Here is an 18,920-nt window from a genome sequence, read left to right as displayed (position 1 = left end):
CATTTTTCATCATTAATACAATAGGAAAAGCCGATTCTTGTAATTCTAGAGGGCATTGAGATTAAAACATTTTTGGCTAATAAGGAGGATGTTAAGGGCCTGCTTATGCAATCTGTTGAAAGCATTTCCTTCCAACTGAAACAAGAATTGAAAAAGATTAATACTTTTGAGAATCAGCAAATTGATCTGAAAACAAACTACAACCCAGGTAATAATTCAATTTCCAAAGCTGTTTTTCTATTTACTTACCACCATTTTCATCTGCAGTCCCATCTAACTGAGGTATAGAGAGATTAGTTAGGAGCATACTGTTACCACTCCACTCCATTTCTTCCTCTGAAGATGAATCCTCTTCTGTTGAACTTTGATGCACATTTTTGCCAGCTGACCTAGAGAAAACGAAGGAACTATGTGATGCACAATACTTCTCCCACAAAATACCAATAGCCATAGGGAACCTTAAAATCGAAGTGGTGTGGTGCCTGCCATAAGGTGTAATTTGGGGAAGCAAAGTGAAACAAAAATTGTTACAGTTCCACACAGAAACTCAAGATATTATTAAGTGTTACTACTTTAAGAGGCAACAGTGGTAGTCAACTATTTAACAACTACAGACAAACTAGCTTAAGAAGTTAGAGGAGAAAGCATTTAGATGCTTAATTTTATTTCAACTTTACTGGAATTTCATTTCATTGTTTGTTTTTTTGTGTTTTTTTTTTAAGGCAACTTTGCTTTATTATAAGTATTGTAAGAATTCTCTCTCTTGGCAGGCTTAACTAAAGCACAACCACCAAAACAATGTTTGTTTCTGTAGTTCTTTCGACAGTCTGAAGTTGCTGTTGCTAATACTTCCGTGGCTTTTTAAAAGTTAACTGATCTACACTGCCATTTTTGCAGTCATAAATCTGCTGAGGGAAAAAAAAACACCACAACCCACCCAAACCAAAAAAAGGAAATCTGCAAAGAAAAGCTTGTACGAAGTCTCCAGGTCTTCAAGTTTTTAAGGTGGTATGGCTTTATGGGGGAGGGGAGAAGAAAAATATAAAAAACCTCCAACACCAAACCCCCTGGTATATTATAACTAGAAGCACTTAGGAACTTCATTTTTTCTTCTTTAAAATGAAGTGTGAGATGGATGCAATTCTTCATAGAAATAAGCTATTTTACGGCTAAATGAGAGAAACCCAGATAAATGTTAAGGAACTGAGATTGGGGGGTGTACATTTTGTTTTTTTGTTTGTTTGTTAAGATGCAGCTTGATATATCAGAACGTTATTGTGTAGTACCTTAGAAGGCATAAATACAAACGTTTTGAAGTTGCAGGAAGGAAAATCCACAATAATTTAAATACAGTCTACTTTTGAAGATCTCTTTATCTTCAGAGTTCAATGAGAGCATGAATTGTATGTATCAAAACACCACAGACACCTCAATGTGCTCAACACTCTGCCAACAAAAATCAAACCATAGTTCAGGAACAATAGGCTCAAATATGGCTATATGATTTCCAGACTAACTCAAGTCTGGAAGGAGCAGGACTTGGAAGAGATGCCAACCAACAAGCACAGCTAGATATGCAGTAGCCATGATCAAAGTGAGCTTAATTCTCCCTATTCTACATTCCCCAAACATGGAAAAGCACAGTGCAATGTCATTCAGGTCTATATGCAAATGAACATCAAACTTGGGAGAGCAATCAATACTCTTGAGAGTAAGGGCTGCTATTCCAATTGATCTCAATACACTTGGGAATGAGCTGACAGCAACCTCATGGACATCAAAAAAAGACAAATCCGTAAGTCCCACAAATGGGATTAAATGAACCCATGCACTGCTACAGCCAGGGAGAGTGCTGGCCAGAAAGTGGCTTTGCAGAAAAGGACACAAAAGCCTTAGTGGACAAGACCGCTGAGAGTATGGAGTGTGCCTTTGTAGCAAAGAAGGCCAGTTGCATCTTTGGCTGTGACTGCCAGACTGTAGCCATTTTCAGCAGTTGTGAGGCTGCATCTGGAGTACTGTGCACAGTTTTGGGCATCCCACTACAAATTGGAACAAATCCAGCAGAGGAGAGCACCAGGGTGATGGGGGCTGGAACACGTGATGTCTAAGGATAGGGCTAGGGACCAGGATTTATTTGGCCTCGACAAAAATCTAAAAGGAGATCCTGTTCCACTTGTCAAGTATCTGATGAGGGGGTGTAAAGAATATGAAACCCAATTCAGAGGTTTCCAGTGACATGATAAGGGCTATGGGCATAGGGCTGCCTTGGGGAACGTTATGTACAATGAAAACATTCTTCATTATGAGGGTGTTCAAACATTGCGACGTTGCCTGTGTGGGCCATGCAATCCCTGCCTTTCAATATACTCAAACCCTGACCAGACAAGGCCCTGATCTATTCAAAGCTGCTTCGACCAGGGCACTGGACTATGTAGCATGTAGGTGTTTATTCCAACCTGAGTAATGATATAATCCTCTGCACGAAGCAAAACTTTGTCAACATCAGTAAACCTATTCAAGCTGGAGACTTGGATTTCTCTACATTCAGGTCCATCAGTTCAGACTCTAAGAAAATCTGTGTAACAGCATTATACCCATACATGAACTAGTCCAGATCTTGATGGGCTTTTTTCTCTAGTTCAGCATAAATCAAACCCAAGCCATTTAATTCAGTCAATAGGGTGTTGTTGTTCCTCATTATCTCAATATATTTTTTGGTATAGTGAAAGTTTGATGAACACCGAATAACAGAACAGTGATAATATGGATAAAGTAGGATGCATTAGGAAGCAGTATAGGTAGAATGAGCCTGAGCAGAGTAAGGCTGGATCCCTTGTCATACTCAAACTAGCTCTTTATGCACAAGCAAAATCATGAAGGGGCAGGGATACCCAATGCTCTCTTCTGAAGTCAGTCCAACTCTGCAGAGATCACATTGAAACAAAGCTCATAATTCTCTCTGAACATGAGCTGACTCCCTGTGGAGGCACCTGGTACATTCACCCTAGTGCTTTCTGTGTGGGATTAAGATGCAGGCACATATGAGCAAGTTATTAATGAGCCAGCTCATAAGTTTGCTGAGTTTTTAAACAGGATTCTTCACTGCATAAAAGCGATTAATTGCTTAAGGACCCTACCTGAATCCTGAAGTCATGCCCATACAGAGCTCTGCCTGAGCCAGTAACTTCTGCAAGATATAAGCTGGTTTTACACAGACACTACCACTAAACTGAAGATTAACGTCAAGTGTTTTAGATGGAAATTTCAACTTTTCAGACTACTGTGAAGGAAAAAACCCAAAGCGAATCAAAGGTCAGAAAGGAAAACTAGCTTTAGAGATGAATTATGTCTAGAACGAGAAGACTAATAATTTATTATTAGTTCTGATTATGTTACAACTTTTCTGTATGTCTTTCTATGTATTTCTGTGTATATTCTGTATGTATTTCTATGCCTCTCTTGGTCTCTAAATCCTAGTGTAATTACTATTTCCAATGGGGAAAAAATAATCCATAAATATCAAAATGTTACGTCTGTGAAACCTTTCAACCACAATTATAAATACCAGAACGTCTGCCCAAAGCAGGTGTGAGAAGAAACTGGATATAGCTGCTTTCAACACCTGTCAGTGCAGACGGCACAAAAAGGTCATTACAACCTGAGAAGGTGTTCCAAGAATCTTGGACTTTAAAATATTCAAGCTGCTGACCTTTAGCAGTCCAGCAGACTGAGCAACATTCATGTTTTGATTAAAGCTTTGAGCATGGAAACAAAGGGGTGTTTTTCTCAGGCCTCTGGGTCAGTCTTCATACTTCCTAAATACTCACTTCAGTAGAAGTTACAGGCACATGAGATATACATTAACATTTATACTACATTCAAGGTGTGACCTTAAAAGGAGGTTACAACTAAAGATTTTTGTATCTGGACTTGTAGAACAAAAAAAATCTATTCAACTTTTCTGCAAACAGCAAACGATAAGCTTAGGTCTAGCCAAACCTGAACATTCAATCTTTATTTCCATATAAAACTGACAATTCACAGCATCATCTGAACAACTGCATTCTATCCTAAGATCTGCATAGATTTTTCCAGTGCTGTCAACAGAGCCATCTCTACAGCTCACTGGGCTCATAGCACACTTGAAAACAGGGTGGGAGGGAGGAAGGATCTGGCAGAAAAGAACATATTAAAAAAGAAAATTGCATATTATACCTTCTTTTTGGCCCAGGCACTTCAATGCTACTGTCCCACCGTTGGGACATTAACAAGCTAAGTTCCATTTCTTCTTTCTCACACTGTGGCTCATTTTCTTCATCATCACTGTTCTGAGAATTTCGACAGCTTCCAAGAGAGTGATGGTGAGAGAGTGTTTTGTGGCGTCCCATCTGATATCCATCATTCTCCAACCCAGCCAAGAGATCAATCATGGCCTCGTCAGCAGTGTTCACTGCAAAAAGAACAGAAACAAACCCATACAAGTAGAATCTGTATTTTGTTCCACTTGTAAATGACTAGTTACTGTCTACCAATAAAAAACCAAAACCAACCAAACAAAACCAAAAACCCTTCAACAATTAAAAATTTGCTGGTTTGTTACTGTCTAAAGCAAGGCAGGCTACAAAATCAAAGCTCTTTCAATATTTTTTCAAGGTTTATGACTTGTTATCTTTTCTAGCTCTTTACCTAGAAACTTTACAACCTTTTTTTTATATTTGCCCTTTTCTTCTGAAGAAAGCAAATACACTAAGTGTAGTACATTTAGTGGAAGCACTTATCTCTCCTCTCCTCTCTCTCTCCACCCTATTACTTTCTCACATTCAGTAAAGCCGCACTCTTCCCTTTTATTTCAGCATGAGTTTCTGAAGCATCACTGCCTTCTCTTGCTTTCACCATTTCAATGGCTGCATTAACACTGTTGAGTACTTCTCTGCGTATCACTTGGAAAACTTTCAATCACTGCATCTCATGAAAGGTGGTGATTTTGATCAACAAATTCTTCTTTCCATCTGTCCTTTATAATATTACTTCACTTCATGTCCCCTTTCTTCTTACTGTAACCTACTCTTTTCCTAGGTTCCTCTACACACTCAGTTTACCTGATTTCACTCATCCCTTAAATTTTATTAATTTCCTTTATTTGACCCAAGCTGAGACTGACTCATACACTTGCCTTCTCATTCTTTATTTCTTACGCATCCTTCCAAGTTGTGTTTTTTTCTCACTCTCCTGCTTACCTTTCATCTGACCTCATAACCAATTTATGATCTAGAGTCCACCAGAGATCTTTGCTACTTCTCTTTCCTTCTCCTCTGGCTGAAGGACTACAATCTCTACTTTCCTTCCTCAGGATATATCATATGATTTACAATGACCCTGAGAATCATTTAAAATAGGTCTCAACATTGATGAGGAAGGCATTTTCTGTATTTTACAAAGGCTTCACAACACCATGCAGCTATTTAGAATGGAAATCATCCCCTTTGCCAGAGTTCTGAATTAACCCACTTTCAATTGTACCTTCTATTCTTGGCTCCTTTGCCCTTTGTGAGGGCCATCATTAAATTCCAACCTTCACTTCCCATTAATATAAACCTTGTTGTGTATTTCAAGGCAGCAGCAGCAGTGCACTTCACAGTGACACTGAAACTCTACAAAGGCATAGTAAAGACTAGTCTATGCTATGAGAAAGCATAAGAGACGCTAAGATGCATCATATGAACTTATGGTCACACAAGACACCAGCAATTTGTAGCCCTGTGTTAAAAAGTGTGGGGGAGAAGAAGTCATAAGATCTCCATTTGACTACCTAATCACTGGACAATTGCAACATTCCTATTCAGTTGAGCAAACCAAACACATAGTTGTAAAATGTACCCTATGTATTATTTTAGCCACTTCTCAACCTCAGCACAACCTTCTTCCCACTCCTCCAAACCCAAGATAAATCAATGCTCATGTTTCCCAGCTTCCATATAAACTCTTTACTTACAGTTCTCCTGCTAAATCAAAATCCTTGCCTAGAAAACTTCCATAACCAAAATCTTATCTATTTTCTGTAAAAAAAAAACAGCACTGAAAAATACTCCTAATCTCACTCCACTTTCTTGTCCTTTCTTTGCAAGAAAGATTGTATATTGTTGTATATTCTATTATCCACAGACATATATTGTTGCTCATACTGTATTTTGCTGTCCATGCATGTATTCATACCATGTATGTAGCAAAAGCACTGGAGGCTATGTATTTTAGATACTCTCCTGACCCCATTTTATAACAACTGTAGTGCATATTAACATTATATTTTATGCTTAAATGAGAATGTATATATGGAGAATACAGAGATAGCATGAACCATGTACTTTTCACCTCATCTAGAGTATTTGAACTATTTCTACCTGAAGTAGCTTTCATGCAAGCTCCTTTGTTATTTTACTGTTGTTTCCTCCTCATGCCATACACATTTGTTTGCTATCATAGGTTTTCCCCCCTCTTTAACGTTTTTCTTTTTGTTTGTCTTCAACTACTCTTTTGTAACCATAAATTTTGCAAAATGCTCTCCTGCAACTTGCCTCTCATTATCAGCCTACTCATTCCCCAGTATCTCCAGACAGCTGAGCTTCTAAACGTAGTCCTGCTCACTACTGTAACTGTAAGAAAGAAGTGGTAACTGCAAGGCTATCATGGATAGACAGTCAAAATCTTATTTATTCTGACAGTTTTAGTTCTATAACCCTAGGAGCATAAGGAAGAGCAATACCCATAAGAGACTGCATTGAGCTGACCTGGCAAAAGGACAAGCTTAGCAAACCAGTAATGCACAGTAGCCTCTACAAGTACACTGTTCTGGTGACATTGTTTGAAAACATAAGGTGGGGTTTTTTTGGTGGTAGTGGTTGGTTGCTTGTGTGTGATGTCCCAGTTTGCCTGACAAACTCCCTGAGGTAAACTACTTTCTTGCATGACTGGTAACGTAACTGAATACAACAAAGATGGTGGAACAATAAAATAGCCTGGAAGAAAAGACTTTCCAGTCATACTCACTAAAAACTGGAGTCTGACTCAGTCTTTGAGACAAAGGCTGAAAGCTCTGACTATTCTCCACAATATTTAAAATTGCTTCTTCATTAATAAGTGCTTCCTCTTCTTTATCAGTGTGCATCCTATTGGATTCTTTAGAAGAAAAACAAAAAGAGAAAGCATAAAAATTCAAATAGACACAGACTTCAATACATTATGAAAGCAAGCTACTTTAAAATGTATTTTACTATTCAAGTATCTTTCCATTATTTGCTACGGCAATTTTAAAAAAGCTTACTCTAACAATGATGAAAATAAAAGCAAAAGTACTCCACATTTTTCATAACTGACAATCAGATCCTCCTTGGCTTACTTCTGCTTATAGTATGAACAGCCCAAGCATGACAGAGATTTATGCCTAAACAATTAAGCTATTAAAAATACTCACCTTTGTTCATCTTTTTATCTTTATGCACTTCTACCATATTAGCTGGTGTACACTGAAAGGCTTCAGGAGAAAGTACCTCAGAATGTAGTGTTAGCTCAGCAGAGAACTCCTCTGATCCATTACTGTAGTCCACTGATCCTGACAACGTTCTAGTTAATTGAAAACCAATTTTTAAATGCATATTTAAGGTTTGAATAGAATACTATACTTTTATGACAAATGGTTAAACACTTACACAGAGAAGTCATTTTGCTTGAGGATTTCTTTAAGTCTCTTCTGAAAAAAATTTTCACTCTCTGTTGCTGGCACAAATCCACGGTCTTTAAAATTTGAAAAATATTTGTTATTCAGTTTTACTTTGACCTCTCAACACAGAGAGCAGCTATAATTAATAATTCTATTAGGAAATGGCTCAGAAATGAAGTGCCTGCTCATTTTCAGTGACAAATTTGAGGGCTGATTTTTCAAGTGTATTTAAAAACTTTAAAGTACTTCACATACTCCCACGGATCTCATTTGCAACTGTAAGTTACAACAGCATTTACAAATCATGTTGCAATTACACCAAGGTGAGCATCCAGGAAAAGAACAATCAGTGAACAATTTTGAAAAGTCTGGTTTATGCAGTGTGAATAACATTGCACAGAAATGCATTAAAAAAAAAACCCAGTCAGAAAGCAGTCTGCTTTAGCCAGGAACCTGCCTCTTTCCTCCTTGCAATTCTCTGGCTTACTTGCCAAATATCATTCATATTTTAAAAGAAACGTGGCCCAGGTTCTGCACAGAAGAGCTCTGCTCATTATGCAAATAATCTGCAGAGCACAGTCTTACCTGTGCAATGAATTTTACATAAAAGTACAGGGATCTGTCCATCCTTTAAGAATTTTCATCTAACACCACCTTAGCTGTAATTTCACAGAAATTCAAAAGAACTGCCCTTGTGTGTAAAATACGCTTCAGGATAAGAGATTCAATTTTGCCAGTATTTAAACATTTAAATGTTTTCCATCATAAACCATACAAACTTAACTGTCATTATCATTCATTTTGCCTCGAATACTTTGCAGCTAGCTGAAGCATGATGTTTTTAGATTAAGTTATCTGTCTTGCACATAGTGGGCAATGAGTAAACTTGGAAATGAAAAAATAGCACATCTAGGAAGCCCTCAAACTTGATACACCAATTAAAATCTATCCCGTTTGCTTCTCAAAGTTTTTGATTAACAGCTGCACTATTTATTTATTTATTTATTTATTTATTTACCTTGCGACTCAGGTGACTTAATCTGAGAAGGTTCACATTTCTGTCTCAGTCTCTGCTTTTCATCCTCCCATATAGCTTGCAAACCAGGGTTCCTGCCAATCTGGGCTGAAATATAAAACAGTACATGAAGAGAAGTCTGACTATGTGATGAAGCATCCTTCCCCACAAATTAGATTCTGACACTTCATCTCTTTTGTCATTCTAAGCTGTTAATTATTTATTTGCAATTCTTGCCTTACTCTAGAATTCAGTATTATGTAAAAGGTAAGGTGTAGCTTTGTTTTCGAGATCTTCTGTTCATTAATCTAGATCTTCAGTTTTTGCTGGTCTTTTCACTAAGTATGTGCGTATGCATGTACAGATAGATGTATGTTGCCACTTCAGTTACTCTCCTTATAGATCTGAAGCCTTCTGCTTATGCATTAACAAAAATCTCTTTCTATTGCTCTGACAATATGCTATTCCTATAACCTGTTTTCTTTCTGAGTTAATTCAACCTTTTATTTTTTTTCTTAAAAGTATAAATTTGTTGATCAACAGTTCACCAACACTGAAATCTGGATTGTGTCTTAACTGAGATGAGCCTTAAAAAAAAGATGACAATGTAGTTCCTGTCCTAAAACACTCTACATGGAAAGTTAACACTTCACCTTCAACATCCAGTTGATTTAAAATGTCAGCAGCTACTGCATCCACCTCCAATTCACAGGTACTTTGTGGCTCAACACCCTTCAACATTAAAGAACTGTGACAACATAAATACCACAGGTTAATTTTATCAGTACGTTGATTTTGAAACATGCATCATCACTGTTTTCTATCTGGGCTAACATTCAAAATATTTCAGCGGGGATGGGGATGAGTATCTGAGTACAGAATTAGCAGTTCTCATCCTCATCTGCAAGTCCTTAATTAATGGCCATATTCAAATCTAGTTAGATAAGAAATTTGTATCTTCAACTTAAAGGCTTTTTCTTTTGAGAGAAGAGAAAGAAGTAGTAAACAACTACTTCAATTCAACTACAGCAATTCTGATAACGTTCTCCTCCTCAAATACAAGATGAAATGTTCAACAGAACTCTCAGCCAATAGGACCATCTGTGTTCACATGATCTTGTGCCCAGAAAACATAGCGCCAAGAATCTTGCTCTCTTATTCACAATTAATGCAATGCAAACCAGTTAAATATTTCCAATCACGGAAGTGAAGCAAAAAAAAAAATATTATTATTATTTTTTTTTTAGCTAATTAGGGGGGTTAGGAGTAGCCTGGTGACTATAAACAGAGCATCCCAAACACAAGCAGAACTAAGGGTAACAGGCTTGGACAGTCTTAAATACTAGAAACAGGTTCAACCTTGTTGTATAATGATCTGATCATCTTCCTGCTGTGCTTTTTCAGACCTGCTAAGGTCAGTGGCTTTCCACCTGTTGCTGTCAGTGAACTAATATTAAGGAGTCCATGGAGGAAACTAAAAGAGAAATCTTCTCCCAGGTTTATGTGTAAGTCTGTTTATGCTTGGAAAATTTTTAGGGAACCATAGAAAGTCCCCTGAAAACTCTCCATCGTTGAAATAATATTCTTCAGGACCCTTTGTCTAAGTTAATTAACTGGTGACTTACAATATCCACTTGTATTCCTACATTCCCTGACATATACAGAGCCTCAGATATCTCAGTATGGAATCTAAGATTTAATTCATTAATATTTTCAATGCCATCTATAAGCTTTGAACAGAAGTCACCATAGCACAAGGGAGTAGTAGATGATGTAATTAAAAGATGGATATCCCTGACACCTTCTTTGAAAACTGATTGAAAGCAGCCCTGAGGAGAAGGACTTGGGGTACTGATGGATGGAAAACTGGACATTAACTGGCAGTGTGCACTCACAGCCAGAAAGCCAACTGTATCTTGGGCTACATCCAAAGAAGCGTGACCAGCGGGTTAAGACAGGTAATTTTTCTCCCCTGCTCTGCTCTGGTGAGTCCGGAGTCCTCAGCGCAAGAAAGATATGGATTTGTTGGAGAGTGTCCAGAGGAGGGCCACGAAAATGATCAGAGGGATGGAGCACCTCTCCTATGAGGAAAGGCTAGGAAAGTTGGGGTTGTTTGGCCTGGAGAAGAGAAGGCTCTGGGGAAACCCCTAAAGGGGGCCTCCAAGAAAAGTGGAGAGGGACTTTTTACAAGGGCTTGTAGTGACAGGAAAAGGGAGGATAGTTTTAAAATGAAAGAGGGTAGATTTACATTTAATTTGTATTGCTAGTTCAATTGCTCAGCGGATGCATATCTTGACTTCTAGGGTAAGAAAGAAATATTCTCCTTCGTAAGACTGATGGTGTTTAACCATGATAACCTCAACCTCTCTACAGTACACAGCTTTCAAGAATCATCTTCACTCTCCTCCTGTATCACACTATAATAGTGGAGTTTTTATTGGAAAACAAAATCCTATCTTATGCACAACATAAAATGGAGAAACAAAAGAGAAATCTCAGCAATTGGATTTTTAATGGAGTGAAGGAAAAGAAAAAAAAGAATAGGCAATTAGGAAATATCTGACACTTAACATTTTGAAAGCCTATAGCTTAAAGGCAGGGAAAGCAAAGTTTCCAGAATAATTTCTTGGCAGGCATACTTTTAAAACTTGTGATGCCACATTCTGTGGCTACCTTAATACAGTAAATGTATTTCTTGCTACATGCACATGTGTGTTTCATTCAATTGGCAGGACAAGGCGGCAGAGCAGGATATTTCTTTATTCTAAACATCCAAAAATAACCTGGCAGAAGTTGTGAAGTACTTATCATATAGAACACATTAATGACTGTAAAATACTATGCATTAATATATGATCACTAATCCCTCCAGTCAGCATTACTGTTTCAGAGTCATTCTGAGAATTAAGAAAGCAGATATATAACTCCTAAACCAAAGCAGGTCAGCCTTTTAGCAGAAGTAGACTGCTCACGCCCTAATGCACATTAAAGGACAATCCAGTGCCATCACTTCCCTCCCTTCCCAATCACACTGACAACTGAGAAACAATATGATCAAAATGCGTAATTTTCACGTCACACACTGTGGGTGCTCATATTCAAAGCATTCAAACAGAGCCTGCCTGCATGATGGGCAACAGGAACTGCAGGCATGCTGAAACTTGCACTTTGATCACATAAGGACAAAGAACTGCAAAATCACTGGGAAACAAGAATTAAGGAGGCCAGAAAAAACCCTTGCCTGCTCCCTTGATGAAATCAAAGCATTTGATTTGAACAAGTGAAAAGGGACCACAATACACAATGGTCATTGATATCAGAAATCTGGTCAAGATCTGTCTTTGACTTGTTTGGTAGATACAACAGCAAAGCTCTGACCTTTCCGCTTTCACTGATTTCCTCTTTTAAAAGAATCCAATTAAAAAAAAAAAAAAAAAAAATGGTGGAGACAAAAAGAAAGTTCTTGAAAAGTTAAAACAAAATAAACCGTTAGTGTCAATGACATATTTTTGAATAGTCTGTTTGACGACTAAAGCCATTAACTGAAGTAATTTGCCTTTCCTCTGACAAAAATAGTCTTCTATTCCTTTCCCTTTAACTAGTTGGGACATTTTGTCAAAAACCAAACAAACACCTCTACGTTTCCCACATCCCTATCAAGAATGTGGCCAGTAATTTGTCTTGAGAACTGATCAATACCACAGACAGAATTGGCCAAGAGCTTTCCAAATAATCAGATTTCTTATTTATACAAGATCCTACTATGGATTTATCCTATAAAAATAACACTAAATTCAGCATTGCTGAATTCAAAACAAACTGTAGCTTAAGTCTTTTTCCATAATAACAGTAATTTGAAGCATGTTCTTTGTCTGCAACTCACTCATTTGGGCAATTAGAAGTAGAAAAGCTCATTTTGCCCAAACTCTAAATCAAACAGACATAAGGACTTTCTGTTAAAAACTACAGTATTCCAATTAACATGGCACATTATTCAAATTAAAAACACTGAGCTAACAAGAGCCCCTTTTTTTCGAAACAAATTTAGGACTTAGCACCACAATTCTCATTAAATTTTTCAGTTTTAAGGCAGGCCTAGCAGTCAAAACTGCACACTCTAAAGGCTGATGTGGAGGCTGATAAAAGACAACTGACACGTACAGCAAGATTTCTGTGAGAACTGAAAAATGTCTGCTCAATACAACCCGGTCATTAACTTGGCATTTAACATCCTTGCCAAGGTGAGTTGCTAGACACTTGTACTAGCAAAAGTCAGAGAAGTAGCACTACAAGCTTCTGCAACACCCAGGTAAGCCACAAAGGCCAAGGAGCCACCTGTTCCCACTTTGAGAAAAACCTCAAGAAGTACATGAAAGCACAGCAGCTTTAACTGGCTCTTCTAACATTTTAATTTACTCTGATTAAAACAAAAATGTCAGGGGAGAAGGAGGAGTACAAAACTGTCCTGAAGTACAGTTATTTAACATGATTATGTGCATAAACTAGTGTTCAATAGCAAATCTAGGATTTAGAAAGGAAAGTTTTTCCCAAAAGTGTTCTACTGATCATTCTGCTTTTAACACATCACGTCCAAGTGATAAACTTGACTGGCAGATTACTCCAAGCCTGATGGTTAAGAAAGTTCTCTCACTGGAATTCATGGATGTGTTTCACCATCTATTGTCAGCTACTTGAGGGATAACATAAATGTGTCTCGTGAAGAATTCCTCTTCAAAACCGTTGGATAGCACTGCAAGGCTCAGGTGACTACTGCCTATTTTAAGTTGGGCTTTGTAGGTTCCAGCCTGATAACACTGGCAAGTATTGTATCTAAAAGCCTTACCACATCAGGGATTCCTGGGCACTAGTACCATTGGATATTTGTCTATGTTTTAACAGAATCACTCCAGAATTAGATTAAGAAGAACTGTCCCTGGTTTAATACAGTATGCTAATTGGAGCAGCAAGTTTGTAATTCAGAGATCTGCCAGCAGCAAGACAGGACATGTCTGGGTTAAATACTGTTCTGGAGAAATGGCAGAGTAGCAAGGTGCTATCTAGCACTGAACAGTGAGTTTAGTCACCAAGAAGCTTTGGTGTAATTTCAAATGTTTTTTTCAAATAAGGAACCACTACTGGCATTTACTCATGCAAAATGCTGGTAACATTACATATATACCTACCAGGCATCCAGCAACATATTTCAGCCACCTGATATACTGTACTACAAAGTCAAAAAATGCCAAATCACTGGCATTGGTTATACTAGAGAACTTGCCAACTGCCACTTGCAGCAAAGACTTGGCAGATACATGCTGGACTACCTTTAAAATTTATCCTCGATGTGCACAAAACCAAGGATAGCAAGTCTAAACAGACAATCACTAAGAGTACAGCCCTAGAAATTTTGCAGTCTTAAACAACATTTGATTGTCTTTTCCCCTTTTCTTTTTCTTCAAAGAACAATGAAAGACTTAAGTGTACCAGTACAAGGCATAAAGATCTCATAGATCTTTCCCTATCTAACGGACAAGCAAAAACTTAGAAGTTCAGCACACATAGAAGAGCCTCCAAATGATGCTGAAAATAGCAGTCAAATGGTGAAATTAAGTGAGTGGCTAAACAATTCACAAAGCAGCTAAACATCTCAACATGAACTCAAGAAGACTGTACAATAAAGCAAGGGGACTGTGCTGGTATTGTGCATGAAACTAGAAATCAATACAACTATACACAAACCCCAAATGTTTGGAATACAGAATATACTTTGTTAAGGAAAGACAGAAATAATGGAACAATGTCAGCTTTACAGATATCAAGTAATGTTGTGCACTGTAAGAATAAAAAACACGTGGAAAAAATCTGAGTCATGATCATTTTAGGAAACAATTACAAGGGTTCCCTTGGATAGATATCTCATATACTATCTGGGTCAGATTTCACCCTTAGCAACACTGATCACAACAATTAGAAGTCCATTAAACCAATCTATGTGCAAATTTTCAGAATCTTAAAGGAAATAAAGTAGGAAAACAAACTACAGTATGGGTTTGATTAAAGGGCACTATTTTAAGTTGATGCCTCTCATAAATAATGCAGGAGAAATTATAACAGGCAATTAATTTTGTGTATATACAGAACAGAGTAAAATCAGGAATGGAAAAGAGTTCAGGTTCATTATATTGCAGTGGCATGTACATCCTACACCATGGGGAAAGACAGCCATGCTAGAACAACTTTAACAAAAGAATTAACCTTCTAGACAAAGGAATGTTTGACACTATCAAATGGGAAAGAAACAATTTCAGTTGGAGATGTAAATCAGTTCCTAAATTGTTAAAGCATTTTAAGATGTGGCTAAAGGGGAAATTCCTATTGGTTATACAAAAAAAATAAAAAAAAGGAAGATGGAGGGTTAACACACAGAGCTGAATATAGATCAGAATATTGCTGGCAGGAAGTGCAGGAATAAATATACTAATGAAATATGCTGATAAGGCAAGCTGGTGGACATACCAGATACATAACCAGATCACAGTACCATAAAACAAAAGCGGGACACCTTAGAAGTAGACTAATAGAAACAGGATGAAATTTAAAAATGGGATGCGAGACCCTATATGAGCTTCTAAGGGGATTTCAAACAGAATATTATCACTTGGAAAAATGGAAGAGAAGAAACATCTTGTACTAATAAATACCAAAATGTTTACAAGCCAAAATGGCATGGTAAATGATATTGTAAAGCATATCAGGGAGAACACTACCAGTACCGTTGCATATGGTGCTACAGAGAATTTGTTTGGTATACTATGTAGCAGTATTCAGGCTTTACATTCAAGAAAAAACTTTCTACTGGCAAAAGTACGGAGAATGAATGCTAGGGAAATGGACAGGCTTAGTATCTGCCCCATTACTGCTAACGTACCACTGCTGGAAGGTGTGAGAGCTGGAAAAGGACTGCCACAAGTGAGGGGCTGTACCCCTGGCTGAATACACAAAAGTGTGGAAGGAGAAGGAAAGAAGGCTTATGTATACAGCCATGAGGATGAGTGCCTTGGCTCCCGCTATGCTGAGCTGTGCCCTCTCTGGATTTGACAGCCAGGAAATGCTACTCTGCTTTCTTTTTATCTGCCTTCCCCAGATCTGTATAAAGCAACATCAGATAATCTTGGTCAAACTCACAATGCAACCCTCCAAAGGTTAAGTAACTTGGCTTACAGAAGTGAGGCAAATAAAGGTTGATACAGACTATGAATGAAGTATGCAGCCATAAAAGGAGAATACACAGCCCAAGAACAACTGGATATGAGTCGACCTGGAGTAAAACCACAATACAACCAATGAATACAAAACAAATGAATGTTGTTTCAAAATCTCCTTATAGTAGTAGAATCAGAAAAATAGATGCTACCTTGTGGAAGCTCAAGCTTCTGCACACTAGAAAAATCTGAAGTATGGTTTGATTTAAGGCACTTACTTTCTGCTGGGGAACTAAATGCTCCCAGTATGTAACGCCAGCAAACAGCATGGCATATTGGGCCTAATAAGCTATTCAGAGAAGAATGAGCTACCTAAAAAATGAGAAGACTACTAAATGACAGAGTATTTACAGGATCTGTCAAACATTATAAAGTAGGTTAAACAATGAACTTGCTAGGGGTAAACTGTACAAATTGAGGTAGCACCAGATGCTGTCTGTTCCCCACCCCCTGGCCTCCAACCCAAGTATATTCCTTCTCTCATGAAAGTAAAGCTATTATAATTTACAAGCTGTTAGTCTACATGCCTACAAGTTAGTCTACAAGCATGTTAGTCTACAGCATTACTTGATTATCTGTAAATGTCTAGAAAAAAGGAAGAGTATGGGAGATAGACATGAAAATTTTAATCTGAGATTCCTAGGTAGCTACTACTTGAAATGGATAAATTGGGATACTCTGAGAGCACGCTTCATGTCAGTTACAAAACCAGAATCTGTTAACTGATGTGTTAAGTATTCTCTGTAACTACTAAACTTGCTCAGCTTTTCATCAAGAGTCATTAGCCAGGAACATACCTTCCAAAAATCAGAAATTTGAATTTACCACATGTATTTTTATTGTTATCTCCCAATTGGATTTTTACAACCATGTACCAGAAAATTTCAAATTGCCAAAACTACACAAACACACTAAGTAATGATTATCTGTGTCACATCTTTTGGTTTTGGGGTTTTTTTTGAACATACAAAATGCAAGGGTCCTTTAAATGAGAGACTGGAACTCTGCACCATATGCAAGTTGATGCATAAAAGAAAATACAGCCTACATAAAAAGTAAAAGATTGTCATGCTGACCTTGGTATTTCATCTTCATCCCATTCAGCAAAAGATGCATGGTTTGAATTTTCTGGCAAGTGAATTCTATAACTTTTACTTACAGCTGATGTACCACCTAGAAAATAAAAATGAATGAGAAATTAATTAATTTACTTGATAACTTTTTTTTTCTCACACATATCCTTAAATAATTGCATTTAATACTACCAGTGCAAATGCTCCTAAAGAATAGAGCACTACATTTCATCATCTTTAAAAAGTAACTCTGGTATCATTTAAATGATTTAACTTTCTAACATGTAGACACATGTAAAAATAAAAATGTATTCTGAACACACTGACATCATTAGAACTACATTTCCTGTGTTCTAGTTGTATCTTAATCTAAATTCCATCCTTTTCTATCCACATGAATTTCAAAGTAAATCATGCAGAGCCTGATGTAAATTTCAGAATTCCAAGTATCTGGGTCCTCAGGACACATCCCAGTGGAAATTAGAAGCCAAAGAAAATACTAAATTCTACTCCACACTTTTTCCTATCTGTGAGCTGAAAGAGAATACACAATATAGTCCAGATGCAGTGGCAGTAGCAGTATGTGGAAACCTGTAACGAAGGTAGATGTTGTCTGACCTACAAATGAAGAAAACACCATGTAAGTTTGTTTGGAGGTCTCAGTGTCAGGAAGCATGCTCCAAAGTCATGCCGGAGAAGTCTCCTCTGAAGATTTACTACCTCCCTTGTGGTCTCCTCCTGAACCTTCACTCTTCAGAGGAAGAAAAGACAATATACACAGGATTTGGCACAACAATGAAAAGAGCCTAGGAATGGAGTTTTGGGAAGGCAGAATGGCAGAAGACCATGAAAATTATTCAGTCTCTCACTTCTGTGTAAAAGACCAGCTTGAACCTTGAATTTTCTCAGCTGTGATGGTGTCACACACTAGCAGGGTTTTTGTATTCGACTCACCTTTCAGCAATAGAGAACACTTTTGCATTTTTAAAAAAAACACATTAATGGAATAATTCCATTATCAGAGGCCTTCCATACATATTTATTAGCACATGTATTTTTATTTTGTAATTTCAAAGTTTATTTCATAACAGAACCTTACTAATGTGGATTAGTTGGAATTCCTACTTGGAAGAGCAGGCATAAGGATATCTCATGTAGTAAAAAGCCCAGAATAATAATATAGTTACTACAGAAACAACTGGGAAACACCCTGCCAAAAGCACCTTAGAAGCTACAAACAGAAGCAACTGAAATCCAGCAACCTTAATTAATGGTTCCAGACCAACCTTACTGCACCCAGACTAATTCTTGCAAACCTTGCCCCTGCATCAGACTCCTAGGCACACTGATACAACACACAAATACTAAAGTCACATGGAAAATGTGTCACTCTGTGATGAAAACAAATGCTTGTGTTTATTCAGGAGCTAGCTCACATTCAGCCACAAGTGCATTAAGATGGTCTATGCACTGCGATGCTTAAGCAAGTGATTCCAGAAAGATAACACAAAATACCAGATCCCCCTTCCACAGATGCTGCTCAAACCAAAGGTAGCACTGTGTTGGTGCTGTTCAAAAGCGACAACATCCCCCTGGGCAAAACTGGTCCAGGAAGAAACACAGCCATGTTTTTATTGTGTGGCATATGAGCTAAATCTCCATATTAAAATACAAGCTGACTATGCATGGAAACATCTCTTGTTATTTTTTAGCTGGAACTTGATTAATTTGAGTTGATGAAATGTGACTGGACAGTTGTGTATTTTAAAGGAATATGTGTATTTTAAAGCAGCTATGCAAGATTATAGGCCAACTGGTAAAATACAATTATTTTTAAACTCCATGCATTTCAAATA

General features: G+C 37.5%; 1 protein-coding gene across 2 annotated transcripts in view; it reads right to left on the bottom strand.

Annotated features, from left to right (window-relative positions):
• Positions 1-18,920, bottom strand: part of REV3L (REV3 like, DNA directed polymerase zeta catalytic subunit) — a 121,856-nt gene that overhangs the window by 47,446 nt on the left and 55,490 nt on the right. The window contains exons 5-12 of one of the 2 annotated variants that reach the window (XM_061460105.1): positions 17,068-17,164; positions 9,383-9,477; positions 8,733-8,837; positions 7,704-7,788; positions 7,469-7,617; positions 7,045-7,173; positions 4,216-4,450; positions 250-389 (exon numbers count right to left, since the gene is read on the bottom strand). In XM_061460105.1, coding sequence (XP_061316089.1) covers positions 250-389; positions 4,216-4,450; positions 7,045-7,173; positions 7,469-7,617; positions 7,704-7,788; positions 8,733-8,837; positions 9,383-9,477; positions 17,068-17,164 — 1,035 coding nt within the window. Of the gene's footprint in view, positions 1-249; positions 390-4,215; positions 4,451-7,044; positions 7,174-7,468; positions 7,618-7,703; positions 7,789-8,732; positions 8,838-9,382; positions 9,478-17,067; positions 17,165-18,920 lie in introns of those variants that run through there. The other variant, XM_061460106.1, reaches the window with a different exon arrangement.

Source organism: Pezoporus flaviventris, unplaced genomic scaffold (assembly GCF_033815535.1).
Source record: "Pezoporus flaviventris isolate CSIRO_AGI_PZ_B2104156 unplaced genomic scaffold, CSIRO_AGI_Pfla_v1 ptg000031l, whole genome shotgun sequence".
NCBI classification, from domain to species: Eukaryota; Metazoa; Chordata; class Aves; order Psittaciformes; family Psittacidae; genus Pezoporus; species Pezoporus flaviventris.
Note: the sequence above shows the minus strand (reverse complement) of the source record. Positions and strands in the feature narration are given on the sequence as shown.